Source organism: Sylvia atricapilla, chromosome 8 (genome assembly GCF_009819655.1).
Source record: "Sylvia atricapilla isolate bSylAtr1 chromosome 8, bSylAtr1.pri, whole genome shotgun sequence".
Taxonomy (NCBI): domain Eukaryota; kingdom Metazoa; phylum Chordata; class Aves; order Passeriformes; family Sylviidae; genus Sylvia; species Sylvia atricapilla.
In genome coordinates, this window is record NC_089147.1 from 16,979,259 (window position 1) to 16,997,767 (window position 18,509).

Consider the following 18,509-nt stretch of genomic DNA (forward strand, 5'->3'; position numbering starts at 1 on the left):
GCAGCAATGTGCTTCAGGAAACTGGGGGAGAAGCTTCTCAATCAGCTCCTGAAGCATTGTATCTAATAAAGGGCAAAGATGCAGAGTTTAATTTTTCAAAGTCAAACAAGTAGCAAGAAGGATCTCAAGCATTCAAAGCCTCCTTCCATATGTTAGTTACCAAAGAACTTCTCTCATGCTCAAGGCAGGTTATTCTTTGGCCAAGGCAGGATTAACATGTCATTCAGACAACTGCACCAAACTCATTTTGCTTCTCTGGTTAGAGCATCATTTTAGAGGTAAGTCCATAAATGACAAATTATTTTATGTATATATATATATATACACACAGACACACACATATATAAAAGACTCTCCAATACTTATAATAAAGTGGACTCAAGTCACAAAGTCAACAAGTAATAACATACAGGAAACATACTTCATGTTTGTTGAATGAAGCAAAAGCTCTTGTGACTTAGATCAGCATTATACAGAACTGTTAAATCTATGAGAACTTCATCTATTCTGCTCAATCCAGTTACCAAGAGATCAGAAATGACCCACTGCAGGATTTCTGCAGTAAATTTTACATGTTACTGTAAATAAAAATGGCTCAACAGTACCTCAGTACAGTAGCTGATGTGATTTTTATATTAATTTACTGAAAAATTCAGTCAACATTTGGAAGAGCTCCAAAAATGCTTTGCTGCTTTTATCTGTTTGATCGGTTTTTTGGCAGCCAGATTAGGTTTACTGAGGCATTAAAAGAAAGGAAAACAGAAAAGCAAGAGGCAGCAAAAATGAACACGTGCATAGATAACAATTCCAGAGCATGAAGTAAAGAAGGAAATGGTGCAATGAAGATGATGCGAGGTGGAGGCTGCTCAGGCCTAGGTGAGACAGCTCCTACACTGCTGTAGGACGCATTCAGTGTTCCTGCTGAGCACACATTCAGTGTAACCTCTTTCTTCCCACCTCTGGGAAACATCTACTGATACTGTTTGATTTAAGTGCTGAGGAGACAGATGGCCTTTGGGATATGTATCTGGCAAGTCAGGTCTGTCACTCCTACTGTAACCTCAATCCAAGATACCTCCAAGCAGTTGACAAATCCTGGGATCTTCATGATACTCACTCATCCCAAAATTGAATAGGAAGCAATTTTTTTTTTACTGTAGTATTCTTCTTCTTCACAGGCCACTAGAAGGTAAGCTTCATCTACTGGCATGCACTTGTACAGAGATGTGTTTAAAACTTGAGAAACCAGAAGAGCTAGACTATGAAGGCATGTGTTCTTAGACATGTTTTTAATAAAAAAGGAATGCACACGTACAAGTTTCCATATTAGAAATGCTCTGTTGAGTTTGCAATGACTCAGGAAACCTAAAGCAGGGTGAAGAATCAGTCTCCTGACCTTGGCCAGAAGTCCAGCATGACCTTTCAGACATGGTGAATACCATTCAGCAGTCTCATTCACACAGTTTTCCTCACTTGAATGCTGGAAGAATAATCCTTCTGCAGGCTAAGCAAGGTATTAAGGGAAAAATTAGGTTGGCTGGAGGTTGGAGGAAGACTCAACACTGGGTAAAGAAGAGATGGAGGCTTCTGTTGACGACTGGTTCAGTCCTCAAGCTTGAGTCTTAGCTTTTTTGCAGGCTGGGACTGCTGTTTCCTCCTCCTCAACCTTGCGAGGCTTCTTCACCGTGTACACTACGCCACAGGCACTCTTTCGAGTTTCTGGAAGACACAAGCAGAAGCTGCAGTACCAATACCTCAGATACTCAAATAAAATGCATTTAAGGCATACTCAGTTCAGGTGTGTGTGCTCCAAACCACACCTGGACATGTTGAGCAACCAGCCAGTCAGCACACACAGCAGGGAAGCAACCTGCAAGGGCAGGAGCTCAGGATTCACTGCAGCACAGAGTGGAGAAACTACTGGGGGAAATAAAAATGGTGGGTGTGGAATTACAAAGGAAAAACCAAGGTCTGCAGGGGCTGAGGAACTGTAGACACACAAAACCATTGAAAACTAGGCTTAGTCAGTTCAGTAATCACAGAAGGACATATTCTTGAAGCACTGTCAAAAGCATTTCTGAGCCAAACATAGTGTTCTTAAAAAAGTACTAAAAAATGCATTCACATACCCCAAGATTCTTAGGCTATGTGGGTACAACTGTATTGGCAGAGGGTCCCCTACATACCAAGGAAGTGACTTCATGGTGTTCAAGAATTTTATTTACTGAACTCTCAACATTATCATGAAATACTGGTGTGTGATGTTACTAAATTCTCACATGTGTAAAATAACCTACTGAACCCAATCCAATTTTGTAATTACTGGTGGAAAGCTTCTCTGCAAAATTTGAGGTTAGAAGAGAGTCCCTACAAATACTCTATTAGCAGAGAAGCTCTGCAAGAACCTTGACATAGTATATTGACTTATTCTAGGCTAGTATCCTCTCTGGGACAAGTGAAATGACATGTGATATTTAATTTCACAGAAAAGATAGATGACAGGCTTGAGAAATACCACATAAATTTGACAAACTCTATATCTCTATGTAGATCAGTAGCAGGCTGGAGGAGAACCTGTTGATTTTTCCATGAGTTCGAAATGATCCCTACTGAAGAGTGAGTCAGAAATAACCCACATATTAAAGCATCAGAAAGGGACATGACTAAGGTTGCTTTTGCACACATGCTGGAAAAAGGCAATTGCAAAACACATGCATACCCATTTTTTTGAAGTCAATCACTTAGTTTCTGCCAGTGTCACCAAGATCAGCATTCAAACCCTTCTGAAATGGGATAGTTTCACTATGAAGTACAGCAGGCAGGTCTCTATTTTGGTTTAACCAGTTATGACTCATTAATGTGGTTGAGTGAGTCCTCCAGCACAGACAGCACCATGAGTTCAGCCACAGATTTGCCAACATGGCAACAAAGAAAAATAAAACAGCCTTGCCACACAAGCTCCTCTTCATGCATTGGACAAAGAAGCTAAAACCCCCATGGGACTTGCTCTGTAAGGTCTCAGACCTTTTGGAGAATATGCATCAACAAGAACTCAGTTTAACAAATGCAGGTGTTACTCAGAGGAGCTCACAGGTGCTCACCTCCATGCAGCATGGCAGCTCTGCAGTTGGTGGACACAGCTGCCTTGGCTTCGCCTTCTGACAGGCCGAACAGCAAACCTCTGTCACTGCAGCTCAGGATCAAAACACACAGGGGGCAACAAACACAACAGGGAAGGCCCTCTGCACCATAGGTTTGCTTGCACTGCAAGCAACTGGGGATTAGCAAAGCTGTAACTCAAAGTGACATTTTGCATAAGGTTACCCAGAAGCAGAGAAATGAGGAGCCCAATTCTCCTGGCTGCAGTTCCCCAGCAGCCCTCCTGGAAAGCTCCTGGCAACGTTGCTTCTTTCCAGACAAGAAGCTGTACTTTCGAGAATAAAAGTCTGTCAGCCTAGGAACATTTTAGATATGCATAATCAAGCAAAAAAAATACCCCACAGAAAATTTCTGTTTTGGGGAGAGAGCAGTGTCTGATACAAAAGCATTATGCTGAAGTTTCCAGCCACCTTCAGCAGGGTTGACACCACATTAGCTATGTTAATTTGGGTTGAGCTTGACTGCTCATTTTAAGAGAGAAGAAAACATTGTGCATAAAATCCTTCAAGGCCACACAGCCTCCCACGTGGTTCTCATGACTCAGAGCACGCTCCTTCCCTTCCAGGGACAGGCCAGACATGTGCTTCTGGGGTGGGGAGAGTAATAAAAATGCAACTTGACTCCTAAAAGAAGGGAAGAAAGGACACTCTCCTTTGTTTCCAGAACACAACCTCTTATTTAATATTACATGTGCAACTAAGGACTGGAAAATTCAGTACTGCTCAGATAGGAACTTTTAATTTTACATAAATAGAACTTTATAGCTTCTGCTATCAAAACTGTGGCACTTCAGAGATACTAAGCAATAATTACTTGTTTGGTTCATAGTGTCCATAGATTTTTATGGGTTTTATTCATTTCTTCATTTACACCCACACAACATTAATGCACATCAAAACAAAACATTCGTGTAGCTGAACACAAACATTATTAGTTACAGTGACTTCTCATCCACCCCATGACCAAGACCTATTGCTCCTTACACACACACTCAAAGCCCTGATCCATTGAATGGGTCACCAACAAGTACCACTGTATAAAGTTCAAGGACTGTAAAGGTTGAAAAGAAGTTTCAAAACCACTTTAAACTTTCCAGTGTTACTACTAACTGCTGCCTTTGACTTTGGGAAAGGATACAGATTAGCCACATCATAAGGACCTCGGAGCTCTAGAGGCTAAAACAAAAAGAAATTTGGATATGTGAAAGCCTCTGCTGTCAGGCTGACAGTGTGAGCAAGCAGGGCAAGGCTATCAGACAGGCAAGATTAAATGCTATATAATAGCAAGCTACTGAAGAAGATAATAGAAAGATCAAGCAAATACCATTATTTTGGCAAAGAGTTTCCATCTGGGAGAAAACCGTCATGGAAAATACCAAACTGGCAGCAAAATATCCCCCAAAACCCAACAAAACAAAACAACCAAAAAAACCAAACCAAACCAAACGAACCCCCCAAAAACCAAACCAAAACAAACCACCATCCTGAAATCCACAATACAATTCTTTGGTAACAGCAAATATATTTAAATGTACATTTTTATATGTTTATGTGTAATTAAAGCTGTATTTTCAGCCACAGATAAATCTTCAAAGTGTTCCGACTTAAAAAAAAAATCTGGGACTTACCCTTTCAGCTGCACTAGATATAACGATGTTCTGGAAAACAAAAGAGAAGAAACGTCTCTAAAACAGCATCAAGAAATGAAAAAAAAAAAAAAAACAGCAAGATGCAAAAACTTTATGAGCATTAGCTAAGTTCAGGCTCAGAGCACAATTAAACATTGGAGTATCTGACGCCCTAAGATGAAGTGAACTCCATCAGGGTGGGATTCTTAATTTGGGGACATATTAGTTACTGCCCTGTCCCCTACACAGACAGGGGCACAGGCACATGCCCTCCCTTGCAACTACAAACCTCTCACAGCCAGATGGGAGATGAGCAAGTACGTCATATTTTAGAAAGACAGGTTAAGCAGCATAAATGTCCAAGTGATGGCATTAAACCATTTTTGTATCTCTCATAGTGGACTTCAAAGCACCCTTAAGGGTAAAGAAGAAATGCAGAGCTGCAGACACTGTGTTGTGTCCCCTTTAGTCACACGAGCTGAAAAAGGACCCACACAAACAACAACTCACCCTGAGATGTAACAGAAATGGGTTTAGGAGTCCAGGTTTCCCCAGAAGCAGCTTACAGATAGTACCTTGTTTGGTGCTCCCAAATTTTCAGCCTATACTGTTGCAGTACAACTCAATGCTAAGCATTCATGTTAGCCTTGACCATACTCACACTGGTTCAGGAAATGTATCTACACTTAGGCAGTGGCTGCCACTTTGTGTCACACACTCATTTCCCTCAACACCGGCACCCCTACGAATATCACCAGGCAGAGAAATCCTTCTCCATTCTCTCCCAAAAGGTTTCTGCAGAACAGATATGTGACTACATAGGGGCTGAGAGATCCCACAGCTCAGCTGTCAGAGCTCTTCTGATGCTAAGCTCCAAGGATGCTCACCTTGCCTGTTTATCTCAGGGGGTAACTCTGCAGCATCAAAATCTCCTGGCACCTTTTATTATACTGAATAAAAGGCCTTGGGAACTCCTGCTTGAGTGGGTGAGAATTAGAATTGTGCTGATGCAGAGACAGACTTTCTCTCTCCAACGTCAGTACCACCAACACATCACGCCATCTCTGGTTTCAAGGTGGGGCTTTAGATCCCTTCCCCACACTGCTTTGCTTCCCCTGCCACCTCCCCAGCATAGAGATGGGCAGGCACTAGAAGAAAATGCCCTGGTGCAGCTGGAACTCAACAGCTGAAAGACCTACCTAAAAATGACTGCCTGTTCACACTGTGCCCAAGGTTTCCTCATGTGCTGAGGAGCACAGGATGGGACAGATAACACTGCCTCACCAGAAGGAAAGCCTGAAGCAGAAGAAATATATTCATCAAAGTGACTTGACAGCACACATCGTGATGGAGCCTAGGACATTTTCTTTCTGAATAGTTCACCTTTAAAACTACGCTATGGATCTCAAAGCTGCTTTTGAGCCTAACTGGTGCTGACTGCAGGAATTTGCTGGGAAAATTCAAGTCCAAACTGTAGCAACTAATGCCTGTCACCCCGGCTCAGAGAAGCTCCCAGAGCAGCTGTATGAGACATCTCAGGCCAGCACAGGATTGTGGATCACTGCTATGCAGTGGAGATACACTCTGGCTAGTTCAAAGGCACCTGGCTTTCACTAGAGGATGGGTAAGATGGAAGAAGGAGACAAGAGCAGACAAGAAAAGCACTGCTGGCAGATCCAAGGCAAGAGCTATAGGAAAATCTAAAAGGCAAAACACTATCTCCCCAGGTAAAGCAGACAGCAGCTGCTCAGTACACTGCTCCAGGCAGCCTCCAACTCAGTTACCAAAACATGGGAAGTGAGGGACTGTGGCTATACACACCTTCTGTCTGGCAAGGCAGGGGAATTTCTCTTTCATTCCCTGAACATTTTAACGTTTTAAAGACATTGTTCAATGCCAGCTCTGAGAACACAAGTAAATTTCTGAAGGTTTCTCTGCCTTGCTATAATAGAGGAGGAATAAAAGGATCCAAAAGCTACTACAGGCGCAGCAACTACATATTACAGAACATGAGAGTTGCATGCCAGGTGCCAATGGAAGCAGCCTTTGGACCACCCATCCCATGTCTCATCTAAACAAGGGCCTTTACCTCACCAACAGAGGCAAATCTTCAGTAAGGGCTAATAACCATCTCTGCTGGTCTACAGCCTACTGGGTCTGGAGGCAAAGAACAAAGACAAGCTAGCAGTCCTCTTCCAGTGCCCAACAACAACTTGTCATGTGCAGCTCCAGCTGATTTACCTTCCAAGTACAGATGAAACAACAGACTGACAGATGCAGAATCAAAGGGCACCGTGCACAGACTGCGTATCTGAACATCTCAATTGCCCTGTCCATGACATCAACTCAAGTGGTGCTCCCCAGTTCATCAACAACCATGTGAGAAGCACATCCTGAACCACACAGAAGAAAGAGGAGCAACATCAAAAAGTGAATTCCAAAGGCAAGGGGTCTGGTATTCACAGAAGTCATGTCCAAGTCAGTACTTCATGTCATTAACTGCCAGAGCTGGGCGTCTCAGGAGAGGCTGTGCACTTACCTCTTCTGTAGCACCATGGAAACTAATCTGTTTGACCCACCCTGCTGTTCCATAAAAGCTGCCATGTTTGAGGAGAACTGAGGTTATGATGGATCTACTTTTAATTTACCTTCCAAGCTCTACATCCCACTTCACATTTTCCAAATCCAGCTGCCATTCAGATGCCAAATCCAGCTTCTCTGGACTAGCTACATGTGGCAGAGGCCATTTACAATACACAGGGGGGAGCTCAAATTTCTGCTAACTTTGATATGTATTGTGATACAACCCCCTGTTAAAAAGCACAGTCTGAGTGGACACAGGATAACAGCCAGCATAACAGACAGCTTAACCTGGAAGAAGGTAAGTTATGAAAGCAATGGGTTATAGGCATCTCAAAGTTACTTCTTCCTTGGGTTTCAGTAGCATGGAAGAATGCAGTTCATCTGACTTCCAGCAAGGCCTTGGCTGACAGCCAGCTAGCTGTTGGGTCTATTTTGGACACAGAGAGTTTACTAACTTTTTAACAAAACAAGGTTTCTACTTGTTTCCTATTGTTTTTTAGCCCCCATATTCAAAGTAGACAGTCAAAAGAACTTCTGGTCAATGAGAAATATGAAATGGAGAATTTTAAAGAAATACATGAATCTCAGTTCTGTGCAAACCTTAGATGTCTGGCACTTTAATCTTGCTCTATCCCCTACCACCTCTGTTTTGGGAACTGCATACCATAACAACATGTGGGTTGTTCTGGAAAAAGAATCTAACAGCTTGACAGCTTAAGAAGAAAGCATGCAGTGGTGCAAGACTTGAAGTATCTGGAGCTACAATAATTGTGTCCTTGTGTTAGTAGGCCAAGATTTAGTCACCGCTTCAGATGTCCCAGCATCAAACTCATTTTAAATGGCTCAGTCTGTACAACTCCAGAAGAATTTGAACTGACTTAATTACCTTGTTTTCACTTTGAGAGCTTACCTTCCCTTTGCAGATCTGCATCAGGCTGATGGCATTTGAAATTGTGTATCTTCTCATTGTAGAGTCTTTGATGGCAGGCGTGTAAAGAAGTTCAAAGTAAATGCCTCGATCTATTGCCTTCACATGAAAGAGAGTGATCAAAAATCAAAAGGAGAGAAGCCTAACAATCTAACAACTGCTGTCTATTATTGATGTAACTTATTCTCAGTTTAACTGTGTCACATATGAAAAAATTTAGGCAGAATTGTTCCAGTAAGAGCACAGCATAGCATGAAAGGAGAGTGGGGGAAGGCTTCACTGTACACCAGTGCATTTATGCACCATTTGCTGCATAAATCTTGGACAACAGGAAAACGAGGCTTAACAAAAAAATATCAACCACTTATTTATTGTAATTGGCTATCACTAATATATACACACTGTAACAGAGTCAGGCAGACAGATAACCAAACACTGCTGGTTATCTGCTGCCTTGCAACTTTGAGGACCCTACTCCTCTAGTTCCACACCCTGCTGTAAGAAAGATCACCACTTCCCTCAGTACCCATGTATTGCAGATGAAGAATCCCTCCTTGCACAAAAGCAGCAATGAGGAGCCTTCTTCTCCTGTCTCACAGCATACTCTGGTGTTTGTGACAGTGTTAAATAACAGTGAGTCACAGAAGAGGTTTCTAACAGTAATACTGATTATATTTTCAGCTGCTTTGACATCCTTTCCTATCTGTCAAAGTGCCTCACCAAAAGCCTAATATTCTTGTTTTTGCAAACACAAAAGTTTAAGCAACTTGCACACAGTGTGCTAGTGATAAAGACACAATGTAAAGCCAGGAGTTCTTTGTTCCATGGCAATCCTACATTTGCCTGAAATTATACTCTACATTTACACAAATATTATTAAAATATGCTGCAATGGTAATACTGTAAGAGAGTCCAGTAACTGAATAGAGCTGGAATTAATCCAGCACCCCCCCATGCAGGACCTCTGCATGTAAGCACAACAGAAGCTATATATGGACCAAATGTTCTACACAGAACTGGCCTAATAGCTGCAAACAAGAGAAGCCTGAATTTATCAAAACCAAACAGGTGATGGCAATACACCAATTTCCAGTCAAGGTGATTTTTAGCCTCATCCCTACCACTTCAGCTGCCTGCCAATCTGTCTGGCATCCTAACCACCAAAACTTACTGCCCCAGGATGCACAGACCAGTCCAACAGACAGACTGCCTTGAAGCTGGGAGTGCGGAAGATGAGAAGTAGCTTGCAGGGAAAACATCTCCCAACACAGGGTTCTAAGAGCTACACAGCTCCTTACCTTAGGCAGCTGAGGTACTTTCATAGTGTTTCATACAAAATTCTTATTCCAAGTGGAATGTTGAAATCCTCAGTTTATCATAAACTCCAATGTATTATTTTTATTCTGTCTGAGAATTGTTTCTAGTTAATTATGAATTTTTATTCTAAGTCAAACTTTCTAAAAAAAGGAAGTAGGATTACTAACCAATTCTAAATTTAAATTTTCGAGTACTATGTTCTACATTGGCCAAGAATGCCCATGTGGAATGAACCTTTACAAACATTCAGAGGAGAAAACAAGTTCCCCTAAGAGCATGTTCAGATTAAGTTTTCTGGCAGAATACCAACAGCAGGCAGAGCTATATTTGATCCACACTGATAGCCATCCTGGGTCTCACAGAACATATTTAGCAATTTGGTTAATTTACAAAGACATTCTTTTGTCCAAGTATGGATTCAATACAGTTGTCTTTCAAGTAAACAGCACAATATCCTTCTCTCAAATTGACACTGCCATGAACATTTCCTGTCTTTTAAATCAAAGGGCTGTTTATCTATCTTGACACAGCTGTACCATTTCTGGTTTGGGAAGCAGCTTAGTCAGCAATCACACCATATCTCCCTGCTTAGCAGCACAGTGGCCTTAAGGCTCTGTTTCCACTCCTTGGGAACACCACTTCTGCCTTCTTAAGCAGGGGGCAGGAGGAGAAAAAGAAAGAACATACATCACTGTGTATTAAATGCTGCAGTAGAGGCCTTGAAGTGAAGGACATTTGAAACAACACAATATATTATGCAAGAAAATAAAAGAACCACTTAGATAGGAATGGTGGGAGGAAAGCAGTAGGGAATTCAACTCAAATTCTGTATTTAATGTCAGTCTAACAGCAAGAAAACAATTTAGATGTAAATTTACCATATTCACAGGGGGCCTTCTGAAGTAGAATGGCAGCTTTTCTGTGACATTTATGCAGACCAGATCCACATCTAGTGTTGTGCAAGCAATCTACAGCAAAGAAATAGGAGCAGATTATTAGATATACCAAAAAATGCATAACCAACTTAAGGTGCACGAATATTTTCCTTCATTTCTTAATGCAACAAATGTCTCTCCAGGGTGAGTTCAGTTTTAAAATTATGTTATTATAGTACTACGCTTTGCAGGTATGCCAACAGAATGGCAGCATTTGAGACTTAAAACCCAAGTCTTCCCTTTCTTACAAAACTAACTTTCCAATAAAATAACGATGAACCCCAAAGCAATACTTACTTCTTTGTTTTTATCTGGCAGAGGACATGCAGAAGCAATGCTGGCTTTTGACTAAACAACTCAGGTAATAAAGGCCAACCCCCCATTTACAAAGGAAAGAGCCCAGGAACTGCCCTTTGTGCCATCATGCTCTGCTTCCAGTGCAGCACCTGTGTGTTTTTAGGTTAATTACCTTTACCAGAAGCAATAGACAAAAGAATGAAAAAAAAGCAGAATGTGACTGTGACTGGTGGTGCTGCATGCCCAGTACTGGGGACCAATCCTCAGAGCCTCCTTTTCCTGGCTGGGTGGAGAACGTGCAGCTCCTCCTGACAGCCACACCTCTGGCAGAGTCTGGAGACTGCACTGAAGGCTACGGGTTAAGAGTTTAGCTTTGAATTCACACCACCATTTACAGGTTGTATTAAGAGATGGAAGGAATAACCAAGGGGCAGAGGCTCCTCACACTGAGATACAGGGAAAATTAAGGGTACCTAAAAGAGAGCCCTTGATTTACATTAATCTCATGCACCTAAGGTAGGAATTACATATGCCTACTCTGTAAGGATGGTTACATAGGGCCAGACTAATGTCTGCACGCAGTGCTGTGACAAAGAAGGTAAGATAGGCTGAAGAGGTTGAGAAGGAATTTTCTGTGTGTAGGGAAACTCTCTGCACTCAGAAACCTGCCAGCAACTGCTCCAAATACACCTGGGCCAGGTGCCAACCATTCATCCCTCCTCCCACTGGCACAAAAGCAGTGGGGGCTGTGAGGAACCCCAGGGATAAGGGCTGCTCTAACACAAGGCACACTACTGCTTGGCAAACTGGTCTTCTACCAGTTAGTTCACATGGAATTTGGACGGAGATGAGAGCAGAGGCCCAGCTTTAGGAATGTTTCTTAGCTGTTGACAGCATTCTCTCCTAGACAAGACAGCCACAGTACACATGCAGGCAAACCACAAGGTTTTTGAAGTTGAAATGTGTCTGCCAGGACATTCAGACTAAATTTTTCTACCTTTATCTTTATCCTCCATAAGGCAGGACATGGGCTGCCTATGGAATCTATGGCATAGATTAGACTTGGAATTAGACTTGCATGAGAAAGTTCAGCCCTACTACAGTCAGTTTCCCTCCTTTTTTTCCATGAGGTACAAACTACTAGACAGAGGTGATTTATCTAAACATGTACAGAACAAATAGCTCCAAATCATGCCCTAGGAAATATGTCAGTGAGGTCATAAAAAATTCAGGAAGAGATAATACTAAGAATTATGGAAAGGAGAAACAGACATCAGACACATGCAAGTTGTCCTACGTGATGAGAAATCAAGCCTTCCTAATCAGCTCCAGAAACACTAGAAAACTCTTTACCACTTTGCAAATTAAGCACAGTGGGAGAGGGAGTGACTCAAAAGCCAGGATATCTACAGGATTCCACTGACATGAACATTTAAGAAAATATCACTAAGGAAAACCACACTGCAAGTTATATTTCCCCATGAGGAATTCCTGCACTGTTTGAAAAACTGGAGAGCCGTTTCTCCAAGAACTCTAACGTTCAGCCTAGCTTTGGCTCCCAGACAAGTCAGATATGCAGGCAAGTTAATTACCCTGCCTGCTGAAAAGGTCTTAAGTGCAACAACTTCAATCAGAAAATTACATGCAGCAAATTGCACAGCCCAGCAGCTGCCTCGCAGCACTGTGGGCAAGAGCCCCATCTGCTGGGAAACTTCAGCCAGCCATTAATAAATACATCTGCCACTGTCTGGGTGATCTGAAGCAAGCTTTGGCAAATATTTTAGGAATAAACACAGAAATTTGGCTTTGCACTACATCTTTGGACTTACACACGTAAGTTTTTTTAGATCCTGGTGATGTGCTAAGTGCTTATGAACAGCAGACAGAGCTAACCAATATCATTAAAAGTCAGAAATCTCAGAAAGCAAAATTTTTGAAAAGCAGCAAGTACAGACCCTATTACCTGCATGGAGTGGGCATTCCTGTTCCAGGCCAAAACTATCTTTTTGAGAGACTTAAACAAGGAGCCCGTTGTACAACTGGCAAACATGGCTGCTCATCCCCTTAAGGATATCAATTACTTGAAGAATTTGAGCACATATTTCAGTACCTGTCACTGCCACACTCAGTCACAAAAGTTTCCCTGCCTTGTGACAAAATGGCACAGGTTAGTTTTGGGCCATGCTAAAATTGGAGTACATCTCCAAAGGTCATGTTATTTTTTCACAAAAACATGAGAAACCTTGTTCTGTGGATAACATACAAGTGCCAAATTGCTGGTGAGAAAGATGATGTTCTTGAGGTAATGTTGAGTTACCAAAAGCCAATAGGAAGTTCATTTGTCATGCAAGACCCACTCTTGAAGGTTTTATTCTTAATAATGAAGTATCCATGAGTTGTAAGAGCCAAACTGCATTTGCTGAAACCCCCCACCAGACTCTGAGTGATACCTCTGTGAAACTGAACCAGCTCTCCACAGAGTGAGACATTCTAAAATCTCTAAATGACAGACAACCATACAAACCTGCCTTGAATGTCAAAATATAAGGATGAAGCCTTTCACCTCATGCTGTTTGCAAGAAACATGCCCAGGTTCCACCCCCAGCTCAAAGGGCTGCCAGCATGGAAGCAATGAAGATAATCTCACTGACAATCCTGCTTCTTTCCTCACACCCTGTCCATCACCTGCCAGAGTGTCAGCTTAACCAGGCACTGTCTGCACTGGCCTGCCAGAGCACAGCCACCCGCTCTGCGCTGGCACCACTGCACGTGGCTGGCTGCTGAATCACACTGGGAAAGTGGATCTGCCTGAAAAATAACTTGGCAAAAACTCTGGTTACTGCTCAGCCAAAAGCAGGCTCCTCAAAGCAAACTGCTATGCAGCTAAGCAAGCAATCAGCCTCATTAGCAAAGCAAAGCAGACAGGGACTTGCAGAAAGGAGTGGCTGTTTATGCCAGTTTAAAAACTGCCACAGCTGGACATCCAACTGCAGCAGGAGTCATGATATGGCTGAAAATCAGCAATAATAATCCTTAAGAGAGAGAACAGCCTTTTTCCAAAAAACCAAGACAGCACACCCATGTTTGTTTCATGTGCTTGTTTAAGCACATGACAAACTGATTGAACTGACTTGAGAAGTGAGATTTTATACTATTGCCAGACATCAAAAGAAAGAGGTGGAGAGTGGCCCACAAAAAAAAATTTAAACCATTTGCCTCTGTCACACCCCCAAGAGTCCTAAAATCTTGCAAGAGAAATAGAATTCAGAAATTAGTTTCATTTAGCTGTAACTCTAATAATTAATTCTTGAATTCTGCTGAAAAATTCTTTGAAGTTCATGTTCTTCAGCAGCCTCTTGCTTTGTACTTTACTAGAACAAATCTTGAAATAGGAGGAGAAATAATGTAAAAAAAAAAAAAACAAAACAAAACAGAAGAATATGATTTTAATGTGGAAAAGCCAGTACTCAGCAGTACTAGAAAGCAGCTGTAACTTATTTTAAAAAAACAACCACCAGACTCAGTTTTAAACTGAGAAGCTCCAATTCTTCAAAGGAACGCACTTTTATTTTTTGATGCCCCTGTCCCTCCTTCACACTGCTTTAAACTGCATGCCTGCCTGCTGCCTGCCTAGGCTAACAGAGATGGAACACTTCCACCTACTTGCCCAATTCAGATTTAATGTCATTATTTATAAACTTATAACAGGTCAGACATCACAATCTTGGGTTTTGTAAGAAAAATTCTGACAAAAAATAACGTGCTTCAAGGTGCTCTACCTGATCAGAACATCGAGATCAGCTGCTATCAAGTATCTGAGAACAATTTAAATAAAAATATGAAGGAAATGGAGGTGAACAGCTATGGTAACTCACAGAGCCACTAAGTTCCACTTTAAAATGATCCCTTGCATTTTAGAGACCAGGAATAATTAGTTCTAACAGAAGACCACGAGCACATTTTAGTGAAGTTGTCAAGACTGTGAGAAGTTAAAGCTCAAGACAGAAGTTTTCTACATGATGATAGTACACATTTATAAGGGGGACAAAAAGGATGTTTTCTCTCCTCACCATAGTACACGGTACACAAAGGCAACCATGGTGCAGGGGCATACAAGTCCATTCATCAGATATTTCAGATTTTAACCAGTCACCTCAGGGTCTTGCAGCCTCCTGCAATTCCTCCTAAACCCCTCAGCATACCAACTGACCAGGCAGCCTATGTTTGATTAACTCCATGAGGCCTTTATAAGATGGGAAATAAAATCAAAACAAAGCATGTACTCAAATTAATACAAGGCCCTAAAGGTTACTGAATGAGCATTACTGATGAGACGATTGTACTTACATGGAACAGCTTTTCAGTTTTTGGAAATACTGCTATGATGTCATATAACCTTATATTTGCAGATGTGGATCTCTACAAAAGAAGCAAACAATTACTACCTTGAATTCTGACAGATATCAAAACTGTGCACAATGATTACAACCAAAACAATGAGAAGAAAAATCCTTTTTCCCTGTCAAGTACTAAAACAAAGCCAAAACCACAGCAGGTTTCTACAGTGAAGTAATTAATTCTCAGTTTGAGGCTTGTCCCACCCGTCTACTAAGACACTTACACTTTTTGCTTTGCTCTTACAGCATGGAAACATAACCAGACTCAAGGTTTTCTCATGGTCTTCTAATTTATGCACAGAAGTCCCGAAAACAAGGAACAGAAATGTTGTTCCATATTGAGAAATGATCAATAGAAGCCATATCCAGTCTTATAAGTCTGCATCTCCTTATGATTACACTATTTGTTAAAGATGTAATCTGAGAACACTCTGCTGAGTGCCCTATAAATTCCAGGAAGTTGTCCCCATAGAATTTCCAAAGTTTCAGTCATTCATTCATTAAGAAAAGGAAACAAAAGTGATTGCAAAATTGATTGCTGAGTATACTTACCAAGAGATTACAGTGGGAAGGATCAGAAACAATAAGTGTTAGCCTGGTCAGGACTTTAATTCTTTTAGATGTCCCCTATAGAAAAAGGAAATAATATTAAAAAAATTTAAAAACCCAAATCAAAAACTTGTGGTAATTTCCACCCAGTCTGCTACATAAAGAAAATGGTGTCATGCTTATGGTCTTGCTATACTAATTTTTTAAATTAGTTAATTAGTAGTTACCCTTACCTAATTTACATTATTTGATATTATACCTGTCCTTAAAAAGAATGACTTATTGTGCTTCTCTGGGGGAGCAAGAAAATAACAAATTAAGAAAAATAATCATGTGGAAAAATTGAGTGTGCTTTACTACTGCTAGGACTCCCCAGGCAGGCCACAAATGCAAGGCAAAGCAATTCTTGAATTAACCAATGCCAGTGACCCGACACACAGTGTTGTATTTCTTTATATCCAAATTTTGCTCCATCAAAACCACGAAGTTATTTCCAGAAGTTATTCCATGAAGTTATTATTTCCATGAAGTTATTTTCAAGAATTGTACTGTAATCATTCAACTACAAGCAGATTCAAAATTCACACAAAGCAATTCCTTCAGTAATTTCTAAAATAATGAATAGAGCCTACCCTGATGTGAGTGTACCAGTCTTCCAATGCTTGGTGCTTTAACCATGAAATAATGGACAAACTTCTCTTTTTTGATTAACAGCTCATACACAAAATCACACATAAAAACACAAAGGTAAAAAAAAGTAACTCAGAAAAACAATATATATATATATAATGCAAGTTAGACATACTTGTACGATAGGTAAAGATGGAAACAACTCTGAAAGGGATACTGGCTTGATGATTTCCTTGAAAGAGAACAGAACAAAGTTATTAAAAATGTCACGAGTTAGGTTTACATGCAAACAAAGACGTGTTCCAATGTTAAGAAGAAATTTTGCATGCTAAGAAAACTATTTTTGTGGGACATTACATGAACCACATTAAAAATAAATCCCAGGGCAGTTCTATGGAAATATAAAATGGAAGTTTTGTTACTAAATAGAGAGATTTGTACTTGTGTCTAGATGTGCATTCTGCAGTTAAAGCTATCTGGAAACACGCAATAAGGCAGCAGGTTTGCTAAAGAAAACACAGTAAGAACAAATAAACCCAAGAAAAATTACCTGTTTCTTTTCTTTAAAATCGATGACATGATTAAGTGCAACTGCAGAATATCCCACTGAAAAACATACAGTAAAACTATTTCGCCCAGTAAACAAAAAGGAAACAAATACAATGAGAAAATTGTAAAATACTCACTACTTAAATGTCTTAAAGTTAATAATCACATGCATATTCAGATTTTACAGTATTTTAAAAGAAGGCTGGTTAACCCAAAAAGTGCTTTAAAATAGAAAAAAAAAATATTTGGCTTTCAACACAGCCCAGGCCTGACAACTCTTACTCAATGGCAGAGCTTTATAAACACGAATACTTGGGCTTGATGTCCTCAAAGGTCCGGCCTAGCCTGGCCCTGTTTATGACTTTCTTTATGGAAAACTGCTGAAGTATATTCAGGACAGTTGTTAAAACTGCAGACAACACACAGCTGGGAGAGATACAACTGTCGGAGAAGGCAAAGCGAGTAATTCAAGACGATGCCGACTAAACGAAGAAGGTATCGGTCAAAGGGCTCTGAGAAAGACAGACTCGCGGGGGGCATTTAAACCACCCGCCCCAAACACCGCGCCGGCAGCACGTGGTTGTACAACAGCTCTGCAGGAAAACTTCCGGGCCCTACGAAACTGCAGGCGGAAAAACTTTTTCCACGTTGGGAAAAAACCCCCAACTGTTACAGTAGGATAAGAGGCGGAGACAGAGCTGCAAGGCGCATCAGGAGTTTCCCCGGTGACCCCGGCAGAACCAGCCCCGGGGCCTGTGGAGAGCTGCGGGCCGAGCGGACGGAGCGAGCGGCGCCGGGGAAAGGCGCCCGACACGGGGCGAGGCTCGGCCTGCCCGGGGGAAGGGAAGGCTCATCCCGGGGAGTCCGGCTCTGCCCACCCCAGCCCGCAGGCTGTGCCTGTGCCTGCCCGGCCAGGGGAGCCGCCGCCCGCGTCCCGCTGCCCTCCTGGCCGGGGCCGGCCCGCCCTCCCCAGCTGGGCCCACCGAGCCCCGGGCCGGCCCCGCCGCCCTCCCCGCTCGCAGGACTCACGGTGCGCCGCGGCCTCCAGCAGGCTCTGCAGCGACTTCTTGTCCGGCCCCTGCGGCAGGTTGAGGTCGGCGAAGCCGGCCATGCTGCGGCCGCGGCGGCACTCGGCAGCGCAGCGCGGCACCGCCCCTCCCGCCCGCGGCAGCCTGGGCGCTGTAGTCCCGCCCCGCCGCCCGGTGAGTGCCGCGCCGCGGGCTGCGCCGGCCGGGGCGGGCTGTGGGGACGTCGCTCCGGCCTCAGGCGAGGACCCTGCGGGAAATCCCCCGTGGTTCGTTCTGAGACAGCCCACCCCGGGCTCTGAGGGGCATTCATTCCCCGGAGCCAGGGCAGCCCCCGGCTCTGCCGCCCTCCGCAGCGGCGCCGGCCCTCGGAGCCGCCGGGTGCCCGCCAGGTGGAGCGGCAGCCCTGCTCCAGTGGCGTGTTTGGCCCTGTTCAGCCGGTTCTGCTCCATCTGAACGTTGCCAATAAAAATCAAACCAAATATTTTCTATTTACAGTTTTATAGTTATTCT

General features: G+C 42.5%; 1 protein-coding gene across 1 annotated transcript; it reads right to left on the reverse strand.

Moving 5' to 3' along the window:
• Window positions 1-1,270: 1,270 nt before the first annotated feature.
• On the reverse strand, window positions 1,271-18,092 carry RPP30 (ribonuclease P/MRP subunit p30). The gene is made up of 11 exons (XM_066323858.1): window positions 18,001-18,092; window positions 16,973-17,028; window positions 16,598-16,654; window positions 15,796-15,870; window positions 15,194-15,265; window positions 10,493-10,582; window positions 8,280-8,396; window positions 4,787-4,816; window positions 4,297-4,334; window positions 3,102-3,181; window positions 1,271-1,719 (listed from the first exon to the last, which is right to left on the reverse strand). Exons 1-11 carry the CDS (start codon window positions 18,080-18,082, stop codon window positions 1,610-1,612), a joined length of 807 nt encoding a protein of 268 aa, XP_066179955.1. The 5' UTR covers window positions 18,083-18,092; the 3' UTR covers window positions 1,271-1,609.
• Window positions 18,093-18,509: the final 417 nt, after the last annotated feature.

Excerpts from the sequence above, each read along its gene's own strand:
- RPP30 (XM_066323858.1), bottom strand. The coding sequence starts at position 18,082 with ATGGCCGGCTTCGCCGACCTCAACCTGCCGCAGGGGCCGGACAAGAAG. Across the intron at positions 15,266-15,795 it reads CTTCCCACTGTAATCTCTTG|AGATCCACATCTGCAAATAT; the intron begins GTAAGTATACTC and ends CTTCTTTTGTAG. Across the intron at positions 10,583-15,193 it reads AAACTGAAAAGCTGTTCCAT|ATTGCTTGCACAACACTAGA; the intron begins GTAAGTACAATC and ends TCTTTGCTGTAG.